The sequence below is a fragment of the Lissotriton vulgaris genome, chromosome 12 (assembly GCF_964263255.1).
Source record: "Lissotriton vulgaris chromosome 12, aLisVul1.2, whole genome shotgun sequence".
NCBI classification, from domain to species: domain Eukaryota; kingdom Metazoa; phylum Chordata; class Amphibia; order Caudata; family Salamandridae; genus Lissotriton; species Lissotriton vulgaris.
The window spans coordinates 107,647,859-107,673,617 of record NC_141700.1 but is presented as its reverse complement, the minus strand read 5'-3'; the positions used below and the strand labels follow the sequence as shown (position 1 = coordinate 107,673,617).

The 25,759-nt window shown below is 42.4% G+C and overlaps 1 protein-coding gene across 2 annotated transcripts in view; it reads left to right on the top strand.

Annotated features, from left to right (window-relative positions):
* ASH1L (ASH1 like histone lysine methyltransferase) overlaps positions 1 to 22,904 on the top strand; it is an 820,515-nt gene extending 797,611 nt beyond the window's left edge. The window contains exons 26-27 of one of the 2 annotated variants that reach the window (XM_086947409.1): positions 14,930 to 15,231; positions 20,500 to 22,904. In XM_086947409.1, the coding sequence (XP_086803535.1) occupies positions 14,930 to 15,231; positions 20,500 to 20,591 (394 nt within the window). In that variant the 3' untranslated portion in view covers positions 20,592 to 22,904. The remainder of the gene's footprint in view (positions 1 to 14,929; positions 15,232 to 20,499) is intronic. The other variant, XM_086947410.1, reaches the window with a different exon arrangement.
* Positions 22,905 to 25,759: the final 2,855 nt, after the last annotated feature.

Sequence of the window (25,759 nt, the reverse complement as noted above, 5' to 3'; positions counted from 1 at the left end):
AGACCGCTTCAGGAATAACTGAGCTTGCAGTGGCTACAGGTCTCCGGCACTTTCGAAGATCTCATCCGGATCACACCGCTCATGCGGAATTCTCTCCTCAGGTGGACACAAAAGCGACATCTCCAGCAGGGGTGCGCATTCTTTCAAGATGCACCAAGCCTTACCATCTCTACGGATGCGTCTCTCGAGGGCTGGGGAGCGCATCTTCAGGGCCTCACAATCAGCGGCAAGTGGACTGCTCAACAAAAGCGGTGGCACATCAACCGTCTAGAACTGAGAGCCATTTTTCTTGCACTCAAGGCGTTTTGTGCAATCATTCTTTCGAAGATCTCATCCGGATCACACCGCTCATGCGGAATTCTCTCCTCAGGTGGACACAAAAGCGACATCTCCAGCAGGGGTGCGCATTCTTTCAAGATGCACCAAGCCTTACCATCTCTACGGATGCGTCTCTCGAGGGCTGGGGAGCGCATCTTCAGGGCCTCACAATCAGCGGCAAGTGGACTGCTCAACAAAAGCGGTGGCACATCAACCGTCTAGAACTGAGAGCCATTTTTCTTGCACTCAAGGCGTTTTGTGCAATCATTCAGGATGCCAATGTGTTGGTGAGAACAGACAACACAACAAGCATGCACTACGTCAACAAGCAGGGCGGAACACGATCACTTCTCCTGTCCCAAGAAGCCCAAGACCTATGGGCATGGGCTTTAAAGCACAATATAAATCTTTAAGCAGTGCATGTTCCGGGAACAGAGAACATCTGGCAGACGCACTCAGCAGGACGTTGGTCTCCACTCACGAGTGGGAACTGCACCAGCAGACAGTGGAGCGCATCTTTCACCTGTGGGGTCAACCAGACTTAGACCTATTCGCGACAAAGACCAACAGCAAATGCCAATTCTTCGCAAGCTGGCATTCCCACAAGGACTCTCAGGGGAATGCGTTTTCGATAGATTGGTCTCTGACATATGCGTACGCTTTTCCACCGATTCCACTAGTCCCCAAGGTCCTGCGGAAAAGGAAGAAGGAACCGTGCCGACTGATTCTAATTGCTCCCAGATGGCCGCGCCAGTATTGGTTTACAGAGCTCCTTCTTCTGTCGGCGTGCGAACCGATTCAGTTGAATCCAATCCCGAACTTACTCAGCATTCAGTGCGGACAGGTTTACCATCCGGATCCAACATCATTGAGATTAGCGGCCTGGCGCCTGAGTACCGTGAGTTCGCCCACCTAAACATCCCGGAAGACTGCAAAGAAGTTCTGGCCAAGGCAAGGGCGGCCGCTATCATAAAGACATACAGTCTTAAATGGAAGCGTTTTTGCATATGGTGTCACTCAACCGGGGTTCACCCTTTTTCAGCAAAGCCGGAGGAGATTCTGCCTTTTTTCCTGCAATTAGCAAGATCAGGCCTGTCTCACGCAACCTTGAAGGTTTTTCTGGCTGCGATCTCAAGGTATAGACAGGATGGGACCAATTCCCTTTACTCTGCAGGATTATACAACAATTCTTTAAAGGCCTCTTTAAAATGTTCCCTCCAGTACTCCGTCCAACTCCTGCGTGGCATCTAAAGGTGGTCCTGGCACAACTCATGTGTCACCCATTCAAACCAATCCACAAGGCCAACCTGAAATATCTCTCGTAGAAGGTATCACTGCTGCTGGCTTTAACATCCTCCAGGAGAGTCAGTGATATCCAGGCTTTCACTGTTCACCATCCTTTCCTGCAGTTTACAAGTGACTCTGTAATGCTCCACACTAATCCGAAGTATATTCTTAAAGTACCTTCGGATTTCCACCTAAACGAACCTATAATTCTAAAGTCATTCTTTCCTAACCCGCAAACACCGGCGAAAAGAGCGTTGCATACGCTGGACGTTAAAAGGTGTCTTAAATTCTATCTGCAGAGAACATCCGCTTTGCGCAGTTCTGACCAACTATTTATCACCTACGGTGCAATTCGTAGGGGGCAGGCAGTTTCACAAACAGACTATTGCGAGATGGATATCTACTGCCATTGCCTTTTGCCATGCACAAGCAGGACGACCCTTGCAAGCAGCTCCTAGAGCGCATTCTACAAGAGCAATGTCATCATCTACGGCCTTATGTGCTGGAGTCCCTCTTCAGCAGATCTGCAGGGCGGCTACTTGGGCCAGTCACCATACATTTACCAGACATTATTGTCTGGAGGCAACCTGCGAGACCGATACTTCTATGGGTTGAGCAGTTCTACGGAATCTTTTCAACTAAGGTGAGCCTCTGTTTCCCACCTCCTTTTACTGCTGTCAGACGCTTCTTATGTTCTGTTTTACACATGCTTACATGATTGCACTCTGCTATGCTTAAAATGATATGTGTATTTTCAGTTTGCACTGTTATCTGACTAATATGCTGACAAGCTTGACTATCATTGGCGTCTGCCTAGCACGGATATGTACTGCTAGCTACTCTGATTCAGGCATGTGAATCTATGAAAGACACCCCTAATGCTGGAGAAGAACAATAGTTACTTACCTATAATCTGTGGTTCTCCAGTATTGGTGTCTTTCATAGATTCACATGCAACCCGCCCACCTCTCCTCAGAGGCTTTTAGGCTATATTGGTTTACCGGACCACAACAACGAGAGAGAAAGGGTCAATGAGTTACTCTTGTACCCCTTGAAAGTCATATATCAAAAACAACGAAAGAGTACTAATAATGAATATAATACAAAACTAAAACAATGAGGAGTGAATGACTACCACCATCCAATAAAGGAAAATATTACACCCAGACAAGTGGGGTGAAAACAACTAAACCTTAGTCAAAGAAAAGAACCCTCAGGCACCAACTACATGTATTGGTTGCCATTGTCTTCATTGGGTCCTTGTTGAAAATACGTGAAAAACTACGTAGTCAGAAGGAAAGAAAGAAAGTGCTCAATTAAAACAAGTATGGACTACTCCCCAGACTAGGATTTTAATACAGGGGTAGCTCTAACTCAGTTAAAAACAATCGTGCAAAGTCGGACATATATAGGTTGAGCTAATTAGAACCCAATGTCCTATGAGGTCAACATTGGGTTCTAATTAGCTCAACCTATATATGTCCGACTTTGCACGATTGTTTTTCTTTCCTTCTGACTATGTAGTTTTTCACGTATTTTCAACAAGGACCCAATGAAGACAATGGCAACCAATACATGTAGTTGGTGCCTGAGGGTTCTTTTCTTTGACTAAGGTTTAGTTGTTTTCACCCCACTTGTCTGGGTGTAATATTTTCCTTCATTGGATGGTGGTAGTCATTCACTCCTCATTGTTTTAGTTTTGTATTATATTCATTATTAGTACTCTTTCGTTGTTTTTGATATATTGGTTTACCTTCATTCCTTGCGAGAAAATCTGAGAGCCTGAGACTCTGGGGAGAACCTTCTGGTGGGTGCTGGCGCCTGATTTGCTGTAGTTTGGACTATACAAAATGACTAGGATAGTCATAGGTGTGGAAGTTTTTTCACTGTAGCTTTGGCTACTTTACTTCCTGGTTTGGCTGTAGTTTGGACTATACAAAATGACTAGGATAGTCATAGGTGTGGAAGTTTTTTCTACTGTAGCTTTGGCTACTTTACTTCCTGGTTTGTTTTTATTGGTATTTACTATTGCTTTTTTATGTACCGTGGGACTCCCACTCCGACGACGGGGAATGATTCAGGCATGTGAATCTATGAAAGACACCAATACTGGAGAACCACAGATTACAGGTAAGTAACTATTGTTCATCTTGCTCAAAGAAGTGCAGGCTCTTTTGGTCAAAGGAGCCAAAAAGAGGGCCGCAAACCAGAAAAAGTTAGTGTCCTTTACTCTCACTATTGCATCATGCTTAAGGATGGAAGTCTTCATCCTATTTTAGATCTCCACCCTCTGAACTCCTTCTTTGCGGAAGAAAAATTCAAAATATTCAAGCTGGCACAAGTACTGTCTGTCCAGGATCCAGGCGACTGGATGGTCGATTAGGACCTGCAGCATTCCTACTTTCATGTACTTGTCCTGCAGCCCCTCATACGCTACTTACAGTTCAGGAGCATTTTCAGTGTTTCATGCTCCCCCTCAGCCTCCCCAGTGCCACCCTGATATTCACTAAGGTGATGACAGTGGTCGCAGCACTCTTTCGTAGGCTCGGGATTCCAGTGTTCCCCTACATCAATGACTGGTTGTTTGAGAGCTTGCTACAGTCAGTCATAGACCATCTCTAGACAGCGAACCTCCTGATAACTTTGGGCTCACTGTTAACATGCCGAAGTTACACCTGACTCCTTCACAGAGGCTCCCTTTCATTGGAGCTAACTTGGATACAGTGTAGTTTCTGGCCTTCCCACCACCACAAAAGTCTAGGACGTTCAGGCTATGACTCCAAAGTTTTAGCCTCAGTCCTGGGTCTCAGAGTGGCTATTAAAATTCTGGGCTTCTTGCCCTCCTGGGAAGCCTCGCTCATCGACAATTGCCATGTGGAATATGTAAGCTCTGCAGTTTAATATGAAGTCTAACTAGTCCAGTCCCAGGGTAATCTGATGGATTCCATACTGGTTTTGGACAAGATTGCAAAAGACCTGCTGTGGTGACTCAACCACAGTCAGACCGGAGGCAGGCCCCTCTCCCTGTCTCACCTAGAACTGACCGTGGTGATGGAGGCATTGCTGCTGGGATGGGGAGAGGGGGTATTATGGGCAACGTGGAGATCAGAGACCTCTGTTGTTTGGCGAAGACCCGTCTCCAAATCAACCTTTTAGAATTGCAGGCTACTCACCTGGAGCTAAAAATCTTCCCTACTACCCATCAATAGTGACTTGTTAAAGTTTTGCTCTACAGCACCACAAAGTGGCACTGCAACAGGAGTAGGAACCTGGCTCTTTATGTGATATATCAAGAATCTGATCTACCATGTAGAGACCCTCATGAGTGGACAGGGGCTGGCAACGAAAACTCAAAGTGCTCAATTAGGGGGCAGGGGGGTCGAGCAGCCTTAGGCTTAACACAGAGGAGTGCAAGACATTTGAAAATGCACAGTGATCAATAAATGGCGCACACGACTCAAGAAGGAGATTCACACCAATTTATAAAAATAGAAAGTATCTTTATGCATGTTAAGGCACTCGAGAAAAATCGTTCAGGTAAGTACGTTTTTAAATATAAATTCTTCTCACTTTCAAAAGTGGACACAGTGCAATTTCTGAGTTCTGCAATGTTATCGGATAGGAGGGAGAACAAGTTCTGCAAATAGGTATAGTACAGCGACTTAGAAGACCAATCGCCAGGAGTTAAGGTGAGTGGTTGGCAAGGTCCAAGGCAGCACCAACAGAACACTATCATTGGTACGAGGGCAGCTGGGTGCAGGGTGTAAAACAGCGTCGGGAACCCAATCGGTTTCTATGTAGATCGGTTGAGTGGGGCCTGTGTGCAGAGGCTGCAGGGGACATCTGGTAGTCCACAAGGGGAGAAACCACAATTGACTCAGGCTCTGGAGGATCATGTTGACACTGGTGGCTCACTTCAACTTGGGCAAGAGGCAGCGGGTGCAGTGGTTGGGACGGAGGCGACCGGTGCATTAGTGGCATCAGGTGTTGGGTTTTAGCGGTTCCAGAGGCATCAGAGTCTCTTCTTTTGGAGTTCCTACAGGATGCACAGAACAGTTCCACTGTTCTTCGGGAGGTCCTGGTCTTTATTAAATACAGGCAGTCCTCCCAGGTTTTAGAGGCACACAGCTGCAGGACAAGTTGGCTTTGGCGCAGGTCCGACAGAACAACAGATAGGATGACACTCTTCAGTCTTCTGTTGTTGCAGCTCTTTGTGTCCTTCTTCTTCTTAGGTCGTCTGGATCTGACTCTCTGGTTTCAGAGACTCCCCTAAATACTGAATTTAGGGACATTAGGGAAGTGTAGTAGCCAATAGGCTACAGACCCTTGGGGTCACTACGCCTCCCATATGACCACTTCATGTGGAAAGCGGACATAACCCTGTCCCACAATTACTAAGTATGCCATCACAAAGAAGCTACTTCTGAAAAATTGTGTTCACCTCAGTGTAGCCCACCTTGGGGTGATACTAGCGTGGAGGTGGCATACCTACTTGACTAGCTAATTTTCCCACCTGTCCAGGTGCCAAGAGTGTCCGGGACAAAGGGGTGCTTATTCCTCTCCTTTGAGAGGAGCGCCAGATTCGCATTCCAAAGGTGACAGCTTTTTCGAAGCTCGCCGGCCCTAGGAGGCTAATCAGCAGGTCATCCAGTGGGAGGGGGTGTTACACGCTCTTCCCGGGCAGGTTTTTGTTCTGGGTCTCCTGTGAGCAAAAGGCTCTCATCCTAGGTCAGAACAGCATCTCGGGTGGCAGCCTGCCAGAAAACAGTTCACAAGAACAACAGAGGTTGTTAGGTTTTCAGGAGCACCCCTAAGGTGCCCTCTGGGTGCGTTTATTGGTAAATCCATCACTGGAATCAGTGTGAATTTATCAAAACGCGTTGTTTGATGCCAAACATCCCTATCTTCAGTGACGCAATCATGTAGCTGGAGAATTTGTTTTCACCAGTGTCCAGCACATATTTTAAAATAGCTTCCCTGTACTGGCATTAATAGGACTGGCCAGCACAGGGGCATATCTGCTCATGCAGGTATGCCCTCATCTAATATTCAGCACCCTGCCTTTGAACTGTCAGGTCTGCTATAGGGGTGACTTGAAAATATTACATGCAGCGTTAGGGGACATGGCACACAGGGATGAGTGACATGTCGTGTTTTCACTTTTGTCTTCACCAAGACACGCTGCCTGCAACTGCAGCCTTGCATGTACTTGGTGAGGGGTCCCTTAGGGTGGCACAATTCGTGCTGCTTCCATTAGGGACCCTCTTTAGTACCTTAGGCCCCAGGTACCATAGGTACCATTTACTACGAACTTACAGTGGAAGCTAAAGTTTTCGCCAATTGGGGAAACAATTTAACATTTTTAGGGAAAGAACACTGGTACTGTGACCTGGTTAGCAGGAACCCAGTACACTTCAGTCAAAGTTACATCAAATACCGGGCACAGTGTGTGGGGTGGGGTGGGGTGGGGGGTCCGTGGGGGGCTGGAACACAAACCCAGTTTCTTACACAGTGTTCAGGGGGTCCTGGGCTCTGTGCCAAGAGGCATTTCATCTCTGAATCTGGCTGGAGCATCAGGGCTTTTCCTTGGATGGAAACCACCTGGGGGATTTCCAAGTGCCACAGCAGACGACCCCAGCAGCGCGCCTGTCAGAACACGAATGATGGTTATAACCAAGGATTCTTCCAGCAATGAGGAGAACCATCAATAGATCTTTTTACCACACCTGAGAATTCTCTATGTTAAAACTTTTTAGATGCTAGAGTTCTCAAGAAGGCTCTTGGAGATGCATTATGGATAGTGTGTAGCCCTTCTGCCTCTGGTGCCTCAAGTTCTGAAGATAAGGAACGACTGGTCCAAGTCATCCTAGTGGATCCTGGGAAAAGGAGAATGTGGTATCTGCAACTTCTGGGCATGAGCATATGTCCTCCGATCAGGCTACCACTACAGGAAGATGTGCTGTCACATCAACAATGGGGGGTTCTGCATTTTTACAATTTTCAATTTACAATAAACCTGGGCAATCTGCACCTCCATGTATGGAGGTTGAGCAGCAGCTGCTGACAGTGTTTGAACTTCCTCCTAAAGTTGTGTATGTCATTCTTGCAATGAGGCATCCCTCCTCAAAGTCCGTTTATGCCAGGTGATGGAACAAGTGTGTAGCCTATTGTGACACAATCAATATGGACCCTTTACAGGCCAACCTTTCTGATGCGTTGTTGTTTATATTATTTCTGGCCCAGGAAGAACTTGCAGTGTGCACCGTGAATGGTTATTTGTCTGCCCGTTTTACATTTACTGCTGCTTTTGTTAAAATCAAATGTTGTGATGAGGTTTCTAAAAATTGGACTTGTATGTTTTCTCCCAACCCCTTCGTGATGTCACATTGGACCTCAGTTTGGTCTTCACCTGCCTCATGTGTACTTCCTTCGAACCGATGCACAGGTGTCTACTACAACTCCTGACAATGAAGACTTTGTTCTGGGTCACTGCAACTTTGGCTTGTTGCATCAGTGAACTCTAAGCTGTCTTGGTGGAGCCGCCTTACACCACCTTTTTCCCAGATAAGGTGGTGTTGAGCACAAATGCAACCTTTAGGTCTCGGCTAGCGTGGCTGCGCACATACGCAGCTCACTCAGCGAGATTTAATGTTTTTGAGGCCTTTCAGTAAAGGGCTTCAAGCCCCGCCCCTCTTTCCCATTGGCCGCTGTCACCGTTTATGCTAAACAGTGGCCAGCCATTGAAAAAGAGCTTTTTGTGTTGTGTACTTTTGGCTTTTTCAGACGGCCCACTTGGACGGGCTCGCCTGCTTTCCGTGCGTCGCAAAAGGTTTCTTATCTTTATGGGGCCATGTGTTTCAAACACATGGCCCCATAAAGACAAGAGATCCCCATGCTCCGGACGAAAGTGAAAGCGGACCGTGCTTATTTTTTTATTTATTTTTTTATCTTAGTTATCCTTGCGAGATTTAATACGTTTAAGGAGTGAGCGCCTTTTTTTTTTTTTACTGCAACGCATTTGTGCACTTTTGCGGCCGAGCGTTTTTTTTTTCTTTTAACTTTTATTCCGATTCCCCCCCTCCCACCCGCTCCTCAGCTAAGTACTTTTTACACGTGGGTTGCAAAGGGAATCGTTTGGGGTCTTCATCAAAGCCGCCCGTTTGTGGGGTGATATAGTGTACGCGTATGCCTTTCTTAGGTAACCCCCGCATATGTGAAACTAAGATGATTACCAGGAGTCACCTGGCAGCCGCACAGACACACAGATGCTCAGCTCCATCACAGCAATAACTCAGGCCCCGGGTCAGCCAGACCCCCAGTGTTCTCGGAGGAGCCTGCAAGCCACTCCATGCACTTAAGATTCTCATCACAACAAGCCACCACCCCTCTCCCACTCGCACTTGAAAAAGGTCATCCAGTTTCCCCTTACAGATTTTAAAATGTGTCACAGGAAGGTTCTAAAATTCAGCGGCGTAAGGAGCTCATAAACACAGTGCAGCACCTGGCATAACAAAGCAGAACGGGATGCCCAGAATACGTCAGCTGAGCAATCACAAAAACAAACACGAGGCAGCGAGGGGCGGTCCATAATCCCAATACCTGCTTTGTGTGTTTAGGGCCGATGTGTGTGGGATTCCGAGGAAGCTAGGGGCACAACATATCGTAAACACTCCTTGCTGGTCATCACTCCTATTCCTGAAGAATACAATAAACAAAAAAAGTTAGAGCTATTGGCATTGCTCATGACATTATTTTTATTTATGTTTTTGTTTTTAAAACATATAAATAAATGGCAGTCATTTACAATGCCAATAGCTTAATCTCTCGCCAATGCGAGACCTATTGCATTTGCACCCACACTCAGAGCCACACACACAAAGCCACCCACACACACCCACACAAAGCCACCCACACAGTCATTCACACAGAGCCACCCACACACACAGAGCCACCCTCACACAGACCAACCTACACACACACACAGAGCCAACCTCACACAGACCCACCTACAAAAATCTACCCACACAGAGCCCAACACACACACACACACACAGAGCCACACACACACAGACAGAGCCCTACACACACACACACAAACAGAGCCACACACACACACACACACACAGAGCCATACACACACACAGAGAGCCACACACACACAGACAGAGCCACACACACACAGACACAGACAGAGCCACACACACAGAGACATAGACAGAGCCACACACACAGAGACACAGACTGAGCCACACACACAGAGACACAGACTGAGCCGCGCACACACAAACACAGACAGAGCCGCACACACACTCAGACAGAGCCACACAGACACACACACAGAGCTCCACACACACACACACACAGACTGCAGCAGTGAAGGGATGGTGCAGTGGGGCTGAGGAGAGAGTGCAGCAGTGAAGGGACTGTGCAGGGAGGGGCTGAGGATAGAGTGCAGCAGTGAAGGGACGGGACAGGGAGAGGCTGAGGAGAGAGTGAAACAGTGAAGGGACGGTGCAGTGAGAGGCTGAGGAGAGAGTGCAGCAGTGAAGGGACGGTGCAGTTGGGGGGCTGATCAGAGTTCATTGGTGTGTGACATGTCTGAAAGGGGTAGCAGAAAATTCACAGACACTCAAATATTGGTCATTGCTTTTGAGAAAGTGTTACTATAAGTGTCACACATATGTCGGTAGAATGTCACGCATTTGCCAACTGAAACCACAGAAATATCACAAATTAAGAATGTGAAAACTTGGCAGCTATGTAGTAAGCGGTGGAGGTCCCATCAAATCCCTTTGATGTAAGAGTCAGCAGCAGGAGCCATGATAACTTGTTCCTGCTATGGTTGGTGCACTATGTGCACCAGCAGTACAATAAGAAGGACGGTGAAGGGCTACACAAGGACTGTCGATGTAGCCAGTGCACCACTGCATAGCGCCGTAACCGCGGGCAACACATCTCATCAAACCTAGGCAGAGAGTGTCCAGCTTTTGAAAAAGAAAAACTCGAAAATTTCACAAACATGCAATAAGGACTGCAATTTCACATCAACAGACACAACAGTGCCCACCAGCATTGAGAACACATACAAGACACTAAAAGAAATAAAATAATTGAAACTTCTACAGCAGTATAATCTATGTTAATTAAATTGACTTCTAAAAAGGCTGGTAACTAATCCTGCAATGGAATGCATACAAGCTTGCCTCCCTCTGTGTTCAGTCCACCCTCTCTAAAACTGGGATCTGTGCTAAAATTAATGAAAATGCCAGGACAGATTATGAACAATCAGGAATGCCCCTGGCTATTCCAAATAGCCAGGTCACCTAACCTAGGCAGAGGAAGCATGCAGTGGTAGCTGCTGAGTGCGCACTGCAGGAGATAATTTACATTTTTGGCAAATCAAGAGGCAATGTATCACCAGATTTATGAAGCTCTTAATTGCATGACATAAACGTTGTTGCAGTATCAAGAAGAGAAAAATGACGTGCTACACTAAATCCTGATAAGTGACACTTGGCAAGGTTGTGGGTGTGGCTTTGGGTGGGGGGTCCAGAGCGTTCAGTTAAGAAGGCATGCATCCTGAGACCACCTTCAAGGCGTTTCGGAAAAGCATAGCTCTACAAACGTGTGCTCTTGAAAAAGGTCTAACACATACACTATACGTGTGCTTGAAAATGACTAACTATGGACCCTAACCATATGTGGTCAAAATGTCCTTATTAGAGCGGGCTAAAACGAGTGATTAAAACTCTTACCACTTAATCACAACGGGCAAGGTTAAAAGCTATGCACAATAAATGTGGATGGTTAAAAAGCCTACACAGGCACAATAAAATGCATGTGGTAAACAGTCTAACAATTCACAAACAAGAACTCACTGATATCCACGGAAGCAAAAAAAAGCCTTACCGGAAGTCAGGCAAGGTTGCCTGTGACGGGGGCGGGGCCACGTCCAGACCGGAAGAGGAGGCAGACGAAGTGAAAGCGTCTCGCGGCCCGGGGCTCCTGTGAGCGGTGGAGAGCCCCGGGCCGCCAGCAGAAGCAAGTGTTGCGGGGCTACCTTGACCAAGAGGGAGCCCCGGGAATGAAGCTGGCGTGCTGAGAGCGGAGTCCCCCGAGATTGGCCCGGTAAGTTGAAAAGGGCTGGGGCCTTGGTGCACTTGTGTGTGTGCTTGTGTGTGTATGTATGGCGGGAGGGGCTCGGTGCACTTGTGTGTGTGTGCAAGCGTGTGTGTATGTGTGCGGGGGGGTGTGTATGTGCCTGCGTGCATGGGAGCTCGTGTGTGTGTCTGTGTGAATGCGTATACAGCAGCTGGCCACAGCACTCCATAAGTGTGGCAGGGTATGCTCAGACGTGAGTCCCTTGCTCATTTTGCCACTGGATTCAAGCAAGCCGGGCTGAAGACGGCTGGAATGCCAGAAACCGGTCCTCGGAAGCTTGTTTCCGGTCCAGGGAAGGCATGGCTTGGCAGTTCGGGCTGGACTGTTCCCATGAGGCACAGGGTCAGACTGATTTGCATATAGCCATGTCTGAACTGGGGTGGCAGAGTGGGCTAAAGAACTGTGATGGATTAAACCCAGATCTTTTGATTGGGTGTGAGTGTTTGATTGATTCAGAAGCTCCGTCCATCACCACCCCCTTTTGTACCGCACAAATATCTAGCAGCCACACTTCTGAACATCTCAGTTTTTTTTTTTTAAAGAATACGTAGTAGTAAGTGTTGAGCTTTCCATGTTGACTGACTTTCTTCTAATTATTCTGCTACAGTTGAGTGACTTTGGTGTTTTTCAAAACCTAACATTCACTTCCTATCAAGAAGTCAAGATTTAAATGCGGTTTGTCATAAGGCCACATTTACTCATGGTGACCTCCATTTGAACCTTTTCCTTGTGGTGGTCGATAGCCCTTCAATTATGAGCATTACAGAGCAACAAATTAATCAACTGACTGTATACCATTAAACAGTAAAGCACAGAAGTATGGCTCTTCGATAGCTGCATGTTGGTTTAATGAGAAAAGAGTGGGAATGCTCAAGGTTCCATTATAAAAGATTTCCTGTGCAACCCTTTTGCTGTTCAGAAATCAAACTCATCTGGAAGCTGTGCACTCACAGAGAGTATGTTAGAACATTGCATCAAACGACTAATGTACTGTAATACCAGCCTCCTCCAGCTGTATATCCAGGTCCAATACCAGGGTCAGATTGGGAACAAATATAGGCCCGGACACCAAGTAGGTCTGGGCACCTATAAAAAGTAGGCCACATTTGCAGAACAAAACTGTGCTTAGTTAGTATCAAGAGGATTTTGTTTGGAAGGAAAGTGTGGTAAATTAAGAGTTTTAAGGCCTGTAAGGTCAGAAACATTGGTTAAAGCTAGAAACACTACAGCTCTAAAAACGAAATATTTGCTTGCAGTCTCAATACCTTGTACAAGGTAGTGAGATACCAGCTACCAATTAGCTATGTTCTCGACCCTGAATATCATACAAATCCGAAATCTAGTACAAAGTCAAGGGGGTGGGGGTGGGGGAGGAGTTGGCCCGGATGACTGGGAATAGAAACTACAATGACAAAACAAGCATTGTAAATGCAATAGGTCCCGCCTTTCATTAAGTTAAAGCCATTTGCTTTGCTAATGGTATTGTATAGCAAAGGAAATAGCTTTAACTTAATGAAAGGCGAGACCTATTGCATTTCTAATATTTGTTGCTAAAAGTCATGACTGCATTCTACGTTGGGGAACCATCACTCTCCCAAAAGTTGTTCTCTCCACCTCACTCTACAAAGGAGGGGAGACTACCATCAGCAGAACCCCAAAAGAGCTTTGAGCTTTTACATTGAATGCATTAAAGACCAGTCCTTTGGAGGGTTCACTGAGGCAAAGCGAGGCAAGAAAATGACTCTTTCATGGTGGATAGACCTATGCATTAAGAAAAGCATTGGCCAAAAAGCTGCCTCCAGAAGGACTGAGAGCCCAGTCTGCCAGAACCAAGGCTGCTGCCTCTGCGCTGGCATGCTGTGTGCCTGGCCTTGACATTTGTCAGGCATTGACAAGGGCATCAGTGCACAGGTTCAGAAAAGCACTCCTGGCTTGACAGCTGGGTCAGACGGGAGGGACATTTTGTCCTGTAGGTCCTGCAGGACGTTATTGGTCTTTGCCATTCCACAGACTCACCACCATAGGATATACTGCTTTATGTGGGGGGCAATACAGATTCAGTCTGTCACCTGAGGATATTCTAAAGGTGAGTAATCTGCAATTTGAGTATCCATCAGAAAGAGTGTTATCAAAGGTAAATAACTTCTTATTTGGCTTTCTCAAATATGAAAATCGGACACGACCAGAGAGTGGGAAACTAAGCAGAAAGAGTGCAAGAGTTACTGCGGCAAGAAACGGACATTCCTAGTTTTAGCTACATGTTCTTTCCCAGGCCATGAGATGGTTTTGTTGGCCTTAATGTAAAAAAATTTGAATTCTAGATGAACAAACAAAAAATGCTTTTTTGGTGGACCTTAAAAGGCAAAAGCTGACAAATTATCTTACACAGCAACATAAACAAGACAGCCCTACTTGCAACTTAGTCTGGTTTGGAGCATGTCTATTGAGTTATCCAGAGAGCCATACCCTTTTTATGGGAATATTGCCGAGATATATTGATGGCTCTGCCTGGGCTCTACTTTTTCAGCGCTTTTTGTGAACCTTTGTCCTTACAAACCTTTGTTCACAACATGGTATTATTACCATTTTCATCCTCCCGGGAGCCCGAGAGGGGCAACCTGTGTTAGTAGTAAATTACTTTAAATATGTTTTCCTTATTTATTATCTGATCTAAATTAAAATCCCTCAGTAATTGTGTGCAATTGACTTTCAACAGCTTTTAGTGTTATATTACACCAGTATTATGTTCCTCTTCATTATTGCCATTACCAAAGTGGTTTTGAGGTTACATTGCACGCACAATAGATCTTAGTGTGTGGATACTCTTTTTATAAAGAAAAGGCGGAAGGTTATTAAAGGGACGAGTTGGTGAGGTTTTTGAAGAATTGGGTCTTTCACAAATGAACATATTGTAATTATTGATCTCTGGCTTCAACCTTTGGCCCTCATCTAGCAGTGAGGAATAATTAATCACAACATGTGAATGCATGGATGACACCAACACTTGAGTTACAGTGGTTACAGGTCAGTAACTATTTCTTAATCTTATTGTTACTTTGGTGAGAGACTGTAGAAAACCTTTCATCTAAAAGGTCCTGAGCCTAAAACTTGTCATTTTGTTCAAGGCACACTGACCATTATACCCCCGTTTTACCCTTGTTAGGTCATCTTGGAAATCAGAACGTACAAAACCACCAAGCAAAGAGATCAGCCAGGATGAAGACCACCTGCCTCTCATGGAGGAGGTGTTGGAAAGTCAGGAACCTGCACCGAGTGAAATGCCTGTCCTAGATGAGTCTGAGCGAGACGTGAGCTCCCTGGAGATCTGTCACGCTGAAAAAAAAGTGGAGGAGACCAGCCTTATTGCAAGACGATTGTGCACTCCAGAGGAGAGAAGGCAGATTCAACGGGAAAAACTGAACCAAATCCTACTGAATCTCCTAGAAAAAATCCCAGGGAAAAACGGTGAGATCACAGTTTTCTCCCTATGAGGTCTGGGTGGGGAATCTCCTCTGAGGGACGTCCGTGACACCTCCTATAAGTACCGGACAGAGAATCAACTCTGTGTGGCTGGAGCACGAGATACCACCTTAGTGGAACCAGACATCAGCATGAAGGTTTTACGTGGTCTTCATCTAGTCATTAAAATCACCATTAAATTGCATTTAGGTTCTCATCAACCCTTCCACGTAGATTGTACAGAACAGCAGTGTAAGGATTACACTTTCAACTCAGTGTCACTAAAGATTCTACAGTTTATTGTACACATTTTTTGTTTCAGAACTCACTAGCAATAGAATTGATCTTAATGAATTCTTCCCTTGAGCCTAAGTGGGACCTCAACAGAGGGTGTTTTAAAGTATTTAATTTCATTATAGCTCATTATGCAGTTGTGCGTGCCTTTCGAAACGGCCTTGATATTAAAATATCCTTAGCCCTTCCAACAAGTCCTTCCCTATCAGATAGGCTCAATCACATATATACTGCACTGCAGCAGATAGTTCTGAGAGACAGATTTGTATTGCATATATATTTTTGGCTGTTTGCATCATCTTTCAATTGCACAGCCTGTGGATAATTGTCTGCCCCCCCCCCCCCCCCCCCCCCCCCAACATTTTTGTTTTTCAGTTGTTCTTCTTGTTGGAATGTCTGCTGCACATATTTGCCAATAGATAGAGGAGTGTGTTTATAGTTGGTAGGTGCAGCACGTATTGTCAGAAACAGGATAGGTGAGTAGTACTCTGGGCATGCATTCAGAAGTCTGAGCTATTAAATAGTAGAGCACTTTTATTATCTCAAGCTATTGCTAACACCACCAGCGAGGAATTTACACTCTTAGTAACGGGCCACTGCTTACAGCAAAAAAGTGATTGGATACAATTTTAAAACCCAAATCTAAAAAAGTGAGTATATTTTAGATACAAAAGTAATCTCTAGATCTAGCTAAGATCAGGTGATCTTGGCAAGGGCGCAAAATGATAGAAAAGCTTGTGCCAAACTCTCTCTACTGGGGCTGTCATTTTAATGCCCTGTTCCAGAATTCATTAATTTCATTGCTAGTCTATATTATTTTAGATGGGAACCAACCTAGTGAGTACCAGAACAAACCTGGACCAAAAGAGTCGGACCAAACTAATTGGTTACATGCCTTCTGCTTTGGAGAAGAAGCAACAGCAGAAATGTATTTGCCATAGTGGATTTTGGTCAAAGAGAGCTGTAGCTTGAATCACTGTACAATGCAAGCAAGGAATCTATCTTTGAATATATCTCCTTCTTCTTAGGACAATTCAACAGAAGTCAGTAAATACATGAAAGTGCTTGAACATGAGTCTTAACTACTCATAATCATGTACATCTTCAGAGCGGTATTCCATTGCTATTTAGCTCGTCTTCCTCAGAGTTACCACAGATCTGCCAATGGCCTTTATCAATAATGAATGTTCTGCCTTCCCCAAAGCTAAGTATTACTGGTATCAACAACAATACACCACTCAGTCAAAAAAGTATTATCCTTGCAACATTCCCTTAAAATAGTTGGTGTCTTTACTTTGATTCTACATTTGCCGATACCAGAATGTTCCAATGTCTTAGATATTATATCAAATTAAATGGAACAGATCATTGTAAAACATTCAGTAACAGGACTGTTTTTGCTCCTGAGATAGGTAAAAAACAATTTGCAGATACCTACATTGATATAAATAGGTACTTCCTGGGCAACTTCGACCCAGCTAATTCTCCAACATTATTGGGTTCAGTGATGGAGTAGGATACAAAAAGGGTGACCCTCACTGAAGCAAAAAACTGATAGTTGATAGTAAAGAACGGTAATTTGGCTCCGTTTCCGGGATGTTTGATGAGAAGAATCTTTACAGTCCCATATCAACCCTGGTGTTGACCCATTAGGTTTCTGGTTTAGTGAGATATGTTTTTTGGCATAGCTTTCTATAAAAATAGTGTTATTACTGATATAGCTGCCATAATGATGGTGCCCCTTTTTGTGCTTGTTCAGTAAGAGAAAGTGAACATACTATTCAGCCCTTAAAACCCCTGTAGAGTGGACTAGAAGCACAAAGAATGAAACCCTGAGACCAGTTCACCATTTACAGAGGAGAAACTGCAGTGAACCAATCAATGTTTGATAAGAAGTAATAGAAACCTACACCACCACCCTGCAAAAACCATTATTAGTTAGCTTGTTCACAGCTTTCCTAGCCATTGTCAGTCCTCAGATCACTTCTCCTAAGACATTTTAGTTCAAAGTAAAACGAGGAATGAAAGAAGATCAATCCTCACTTCCCTAAACCTTATATTGCCTCAAATTCATTTGATTATACAAGTGGTATTCTCATCTTGCTGTAAGGGGTAGGGGAAGTTGCTATCACAGCTGGAAATCAAATCCATGTCATGCTTCATTGTGACCCAGAGTAACATTTAAGACTGATATCCAAATGAAACCTCAGTCGGATTAGCAATTGTACAGTTTGCAACTGGTATGCCAGTATTGGGCCGAGGCCTTCTCACAAGGCTTTCCTTGCTCTGTAGAGCACAGGGTTGCCCCATTATATATCTCAGTAGCATTGACCTCCTGGAAAGAACACTGTCAGTTTTAGGTATGTGGTGCATAATACAGTATGCCTAATGATGCTTTTTAACAATGATTGGATACATTTGCAACAAAACTGAAAACAAACAAAAATAAAAATTGACTTATTTGAAGTTTGCAGAATAATCAGTAGAACTTTGCAGATGAAACTTTGGTTCTTAATTTTTTAGATTTCAAAAATAACAAGGCTAGCTAGTGATTGCCATTTCCAAACATCTTGGTCAAACCAGGGGTATGAACATTTCATTGTCAAATATTGATCACCTATAACTAGCATTCAAGCACTCTAGTAACTGCTCAAATATTTTGGGCGAGGAACAATGATAGTCGAAATGTAATTTTAAAAAAACATTTCCCAACACTTTTCACATAATCATAAAAGGGGGTTCAGCTTCTGGTCTTAGGCTCTCCAATGTAGACTAGACCGATCCAGGTCTCGTATGTCGGTTCCAAAACAGACGTACTTATCATAAGATACAGATCTGAGGGTAGTGGTGCCTGGTAATATCTGCTTGAAGGGTGAGTGAAGTTGATGCGTTTTTAGTGGACAGAACTCTATAATGTATGGAATATATCCCCAAAGGGACTCTAAACAAATCTCTGTTGATCTTTAACAACTTAATAACCTGTTCAATGAATGGTGAAGGTGCAAGACAGCAACAGTGTTTACTGATGAAACAGTCCAGTAACGCTTGCATAAGCCTTTATTCATCACTGACCAAAATTTGAAAGGAAGATGTAAAGGCAGACTGCCTGAGTCGAGGATAGCTGAAGGAGATACTGAAAAACAAGGTGCAGCTAGTGTGGCCCCCAGGAGATACACGGATTGCCTCAGTGAAGAAACACGTGCCTATTGGTTTGAATTTGAAGTACAAGAATGGCCTACAACGCAAATGTGTTTGATCATTCTGACAAATTCCATTTCAGAACATATGCTGTAAAAGCAACAAACCTCATTCTTAAGTCTGTGTGCAAAAATATTATCTTACCTTTTGCTGTTCTCTCAGCTGCACCGTTTCTACGTAGAATGCACATGGTTTTAAAAGAGGCAACTCTTACCTTTTTGGATACCTGGTTATTGCTGATGGTCATAGTGTCTTCTTTTGAGAATCTGCAACTTAAGTGCGCTGTAGACTTCTTTTGTTGAGCAATATTTAGCTTCATACAAGGATTGCCAGATTTTTTAGATATATTCAACTTCTCTAATTTTTTTCTCAGTGTGCCTTTAACCAAATAGTTGTCTTCCCAGTGTATTTCTAAGGCCCTCTTACCAAGACTGACTGAGTAGTATGTAAGTTGGAGGCCATAACTGCTCTTTGCTTCTACAGAGTTCTGCTAAGCTTAAATGGCCAGTTGTTAATTTGACACCCTCTGCAGTGGTAAGGGAAGTTATGTTTCACAACCAGCGATCTGCAGAGTTTGTCTTCTGCATCTCTGACTTGCTGGTTTAACTGACATTAAGGTCTTAAGTCTTAGTAGACGAGCAAATCAGCCTCCGTTTCCATTTCTGACAGCCCGTCGCTAGAGTTGTAAACTGGTGTTCCTATGTCACTTTAGAAAAACATTGTTGCCTACATTTTAGTGTCTATGCTATGCTAATTATTTTTTATCTAAATAGTGTCTTTTCTAGAATTCACAGTTACTACAGTATGAATACTTTAGATGGCTGCTATGCAGAATAAGTTACTTTCAGAGTTATAGTCCTTCAACAATCGATCCTCAGTTTATTATTGAATATTACTTTTCCTACATAATATATCTCAGTTAAAGTTTACTGATGCTGACCAGCAGTGAGAATATTCATTCTTTTCAAAGGTACAAGGGACATACATTTATTAATAAGTCTTCTGATGATGAAGCAAAACACATATCACACTGCTATAACTGAGGAGAATCTTTAACTTTTTTCATCTAAACATCCCTCATTTTCTTATTTTTTTTTACTCAGTGGAAGAGTGTGTGAACTGTCATTCTATTGTTAATGCAGAATTGAAGATTGTGTGTCTGTTGTTAGGTTAATAATTAGCAATTGAAATGATGAAGGCTTCCTTTTGTACTATGGTGAGTTTATTTAGGGCATCTCATTATCTTAAGGTCTGTCTCCATCTATTTAACCTTGAACTTCTTAAATCCAATCATTATTGTACTCCATATGTATATTGACATGTTTTACATCATGAAAACAGATGTGTAAGTTACATGTCTGAATGCTCAGAGATAAAGTTGACTACTCTTTCATATTAAAACGAGTGCATTCTGACAGCTAGAAGTACTTAAATATAGTGCTTGTCACTTTTATTAGGAAGAAAGCAAAATAAAACCCAATTTACATCATATCAATATGAAATCCCCAGCCTGAGCTGTATGCCAGTGTCTGTAAGATTTGTGAGGTGGCAGAAATAATTATCAGCTATTCCATCTCCCGAGATTGATTTATTGGGTTTGCCCTTCATTGAGAAAATCCAGTTCAATTGACTGTACCCCCTGAAGATGAGATAAGGGAGGTCCACAATTATAAGTGTTGGCCAGATGTGTGCCTTGATTAAGTTACTGTAAATAGTAGCCATGAAGCGACTTATGTGTTTAGTTAGCCCATCTGTTTATTAAATCACGTTATTCTCTTTCAGCGATCGATGTCACGTACCTGCTCGAGGAAGGATCAGGCAGAAAACTGCGAAGGCGCACGCTGACAATCCTAGAAAGCAGCTTCAGGAAGTGACATTACAGAAAGTGTCGTAACTGGGAAATTATCCGCCAGATCTGATGGTGACTGAGCAGTTGGCGGCTACAACCCTGTCCGTGTTTCTGTACATAAATCCAGGACAAAGAGGACAGAAAAAACTGACAAAAAGATCGAGAAGTAGTTATTGCTTATGTGCGGAGGAAGAGGACTGAGCAACCTACTCCGATCTACAGTGCACTTATGGTTTGCGTGTTGTTGGGTGTGCCTTGTATTAATGTTAGGTACTGAGGAAAAACAAGTTATTAAATGTCCAAGTTGTTAAATTATTTATTTTGCTCACTCTCCCTGCTGCTCAGTGAGGAGGGGTGAGAAAGCAATATAGGGAATGAAAGCATGGCTTGGAATAAGCTAAGAATGTGTTAAAAAGGAACTAAACTTACCGATGCAATTGTAAGCATGAATTGTTGGCATTTCCATTGACCTAGCAAACGTCTTTAGTTTAGGAACTCCTGAAGACATATCGCTAGGGTCTGCTTTCCCTTGTCAGGGACAGCCCGCAGTTTGCACAAGCCCAGAGAAGCTGAGGAAATGAGGCGAAACAAGGCAGACTTAGAAAATACTGCTAATAGCCTAATGTACAACAGTTTATTCCTGGATGTAGCCTTGTTCCATACGACAAAGACAAAACCCTCCCAGAGAAACAATAACTGATTGTATGAAGCACTTGTACAGCATCCTCAAAACATTCAAAGTGGGTGTTTACACTTTTTTCCGCAGATTTTTTTAAGAAGATATATCTGACATGAAGACATTGCTGATGTTTTCTTCCTGTTTTTAATATTATAAACTGTGTGTTTTTGTGTGTCCAGTGCTGTGAGAATGAAATACTTAAAAAAAAGTAAACACAAAAACTCTTCACTACATGAAAACATCAAGCAGTGTTCAGATCTATAGAGTATTTGTTGTGAATTGTAGAATATACGAACTGATTTTAAGAAAACACTATTCTCGTGTTCTAACTGTACAGCTAAAATGTCCGTCTCTCAAAGAGATGCCGTATTTTACCTTCCCATTTTGTCACAAACTTTGCCCCATTACCCCAGAAAAGTGTTATTCGCAGAAGCTTCAGCAGAGTCATTAACTACAGAACGCATGGATTTTGTGATTGCAATAGTTTTTTTTACTAGTGTTGTATTGGAATTTAATACTTTACAACATGTATCGTTAGATATCGGACGCTGTGAAGCTGCCCTCCTTGCCAAGTGTACTACAAACATTATCCAAGGTTAGTCTGGCTCATTAGTATGGCAAAGAGGAGGGGGGAGGAAGATGTGTATAACCTGCCCTATTTAAGAAGACGCTTTGCAGTTTTCTTTTGTTAGGTTTTTCAAAAACATACATATGCATATACAGTACTGTCTTGTTTTAGATGTTCCTATAAAGTGAGGGGGGGATACATTTTTTAATAATGTGCCAAGTTGTATATATCTGCTGTGTGGATGTAAAGCAATACGATCGTTACAAGCTCCTTTATAAATGGACCAAGTTTGTCCTAATGTACATTACTGTTATCATGTTATGGTATTAATTTCAAGTGGAACATGTCTCATTCCATTATTCTTTGTCTTGATTTAAAAAAAACAAGGAAGGAAAAACATTTGAGAAATATTTTATTAAAAAGCAAATAAGAAAATTGTTTGGAATATTTTCTTACTCTAGAGACCCCTGTACAGATCACAAAATCCTGAGTATCAGATACTCCCATGCTTTGTTGTACTCCTGTCTGAAATCTTTGTTTGTTTAATTTGGGTTATATTAAATGCAAGTCCTTGTGGGGTGGGAGGGGTTCCAATGGTGTTAAACACTAAAAAGTTTTTAAAATAAAGAAAATATAGAAGAGAGACACTTTCTCTGTCATTTTATCTTTCTTTTGTTGAAAGGCAAAACACAATTGTTTTAGACAATCAACTGTGTAGGTGGATGCAAGAAATCGGTTTGAAACTAGTGTAGAAAGTAATGACTTTTTTATTTTTGACCTTTTTAAAATAATTTAAAAAATGAGTGTGTCACCAGAAAGGAAGAGTGAGTATCAAAAGACAAGGAAGCACTACATTATGGCAACTAGATATGATCTATTAGTCTGCATGGGTGTAGGCTGCGCAGTTGTTGCAAAGTAAATGCTGCTAATATATTTCTTTTTACAAAAATATATCTAAATAGACCTTTGTTTTGATGTTAATTTCTGTAAATTATGTATCACCATTTTTACCATTGGATGTAATTGCATAAAAAGCTTTCACCTCAATTTAATGAGAAAGCCTAGTATTAAATGAAAAACGTTTTCCTATTTATGAGTTGTGTTTGTTTCTATTTTTATTTCCTTGGTTTTCATTGGTTTCCCCTTCATTTTATTTTTTGTTAGCATGGACCTTACTTTTTTTTTCATAAAACACTTTCCCATACATTCACCTAGATTCCATCACCCATCTCTTTTGTTTTTATATTTGTGATAGTAGGTGTAAAATGGAACAGAAACAGACACACCCTTTTTCACAATACATGATACATCATAGTATTGTTTCACCAAAGACACAACTGTGTGCTTCTTTTAACAGAGTTCCTTGTAATTAATGACAATTTTAACACAATCTGAGATGCCCTTGACACCCATCAATGAATGAATTCCATACCATTGAAGTTAGCAAATAAGTATTTCATGGTTTATAAATTGGAATAGGTTGTGTGAGATGGCCTGCTTCACGGACTGATATAGATTTTCTCAAGGGTCCTGTTAAATGTCCTCTTTCCAGCTAATTAAAAATTGCTTGCAGCATCAGGCTCAGAAAATATTTGAAAAGAAGGTAATTGCATAAAAAAAATCTGAAGTCCACCCTCCCCCTCCAAACCCACTGCCCTGCCTTATCAGTGCATTACCAACAGTCTGACCAGTTGACTGCATTTTTCACTTATTTGACAGGATGCAGAGATGTGGATCTCCGGCATTTCCTTTAATGGACAGTCTGTTAATTATTTTCCTCTCTCCATCTTGAAGGAGGTAGTGTCTACTTCTTTTTTTTTTCTTTTTTTTTAAAGAGAGCTTATATAATAATGAGTCAACCAACTCAAGCCCTGCTTTTCGTGATTAGCAAACTATTACCTTGGTGATTCCACTTTGAAAATTATTCGAGGTCCCTGAAAAATATTTTTGTCTCCAAGTCAAAGACGGTACTGCTGGAAAAAAATGAGACTGAATTTTGTAGCAATAGAGAAATTGTTACATTTGTATAAGAGTGATGCTGTACCAGGTATAAGAAGTGGGTTTGCAGTGCTCACAGGTATAGGTCAGTGGATCACCTCCTTCATACCTGGTACATTGGTTTTCTTATCTATGATACGTAATGATCTGTTTGATAATCCTGTTACAGTGATAGAGTCCGCAGCCCTTTAACTTTCACTGAATGTCTTGGACCCGTCTCCTGCAGTAACTCAAAATGTTCATTTTTCCAAACAGGCTCCTTGTCCTTCTATGCCAAAGATTGATGACAGCCCTCCAGATTACCTAACAAACGTGCATGACCTCTGGGTTTTACCATGTGTCATAGCATAACAACTGTTACATTCGTACCAGGATCTGTGCACAGGACAGTACCAATAGCTTACCAGGGACTGCCTGGGTTGGGAAGTAGAAGAATAATTTCAGCCTTGCTCCATCAGAGTGTTACCAGACACTTGCTTAGACTACTAGTGAGGACTTTCCCACCTGTGTTGTCGGAAGAACTTCTTGTGGGTATTTCTGTGAGCTTTATGAAACATAACTGGCGGAAGCAGGATAACGGTATTCTTTTTGGTACGCAGAATGTCAACCCTGCGGTTCTTCTCCATAGTCTAACAGATAACATGAGCAGGAAAGGGGTGGAAACAGGCATCATAAATATACTTTAGGTGGTCTATCTGTTGCTGGATGTACAGATTTTCCATATCAGAGGCTGCAGAATCTTTTCCCATATATAAAGGAGGCTTTTGGGAGGAAGATGCATTGCAGCGAATTTCACTACCCGACTTCTTTATTCAATCTTAGCCCTCGCTACTATTTTATCCCTCATATTTGTTTCCGGCAACTTGGATCCTTTCCCTACCGGTTCATCTATTGGTATAGTCTGGCTGCTGATGTCAGGAGCATAATCACTAGTCAAGAATTACAAGATTGCCAAATGAGGCATTTTCCTCTTTATGAATATTTCCTCCAAACTGTGACCCTCTTAAGTAGACATTTGTGATCTTTAGTTTAGGAAGTAGGGGACCCCTATATATGAAATACGCTAGTTATACATAGGGAAAATAACTAATTTGAAAAAGGTCTATAACTAGTACACACATTAACACATTAATGAATAGTGATATAGAAACCCACTATATATAAATGATCATTGACTACTTTGTTGTACTTTTATTCAAAATTTATTGTTTTTGTTTGGTTTTATCAAAAATATATATTTTTTTAAAATATGAATTTTGTGAAAGATAGCTGATAGATAATTTTTAAGAAGCCTTTTTATACATTTCTAAATCAATAATGGTTTATCATCAAAGGTGCAAAAACAAACATGTGACAGTACATAAACTTAGACAAAAAAAGATGAATAAACATGATGTAGGCAAAGCGGTAGATACACTACGCGCGTTTTGACTCGTTAGCCTTCATCAGTGACCCGTCTTTGACTCTATAATTAAAACACAAAGGATATTCTTAAAAACATACGATACATCACAGAATATATATATATATATATATAGTGGGCACATCTATTTTACTTGGTGATACTTAGATCTTATTTATCAAAACAACACACATATATTCATTTCATCTTCACATTATTTACAATTAAAATGTCATTTTATACTGTACAAGTCCTAACATTTCTTTGTCTCATAATAGGCCACATCAGATAATTATAGAGTCAAAGACGGGTCACCTGATGAAGGCTAACGAGTCAAAACGCGCGTAGTGTATCTACCGCTTTGCCTACATCATGTTTATTCATCCTCTTTTGTCTAAGTTTATGTTCTGTCATATGTTTGTTTTTGCACCTTTGATGATAAACCATTATTGATTTAGAAATGTATAAAAAGGCTTCTTAAAAATTATCTATCAGCTATCTTTCACAACATTCATATTTAAAAAAATATATATATTTTTGATAAAA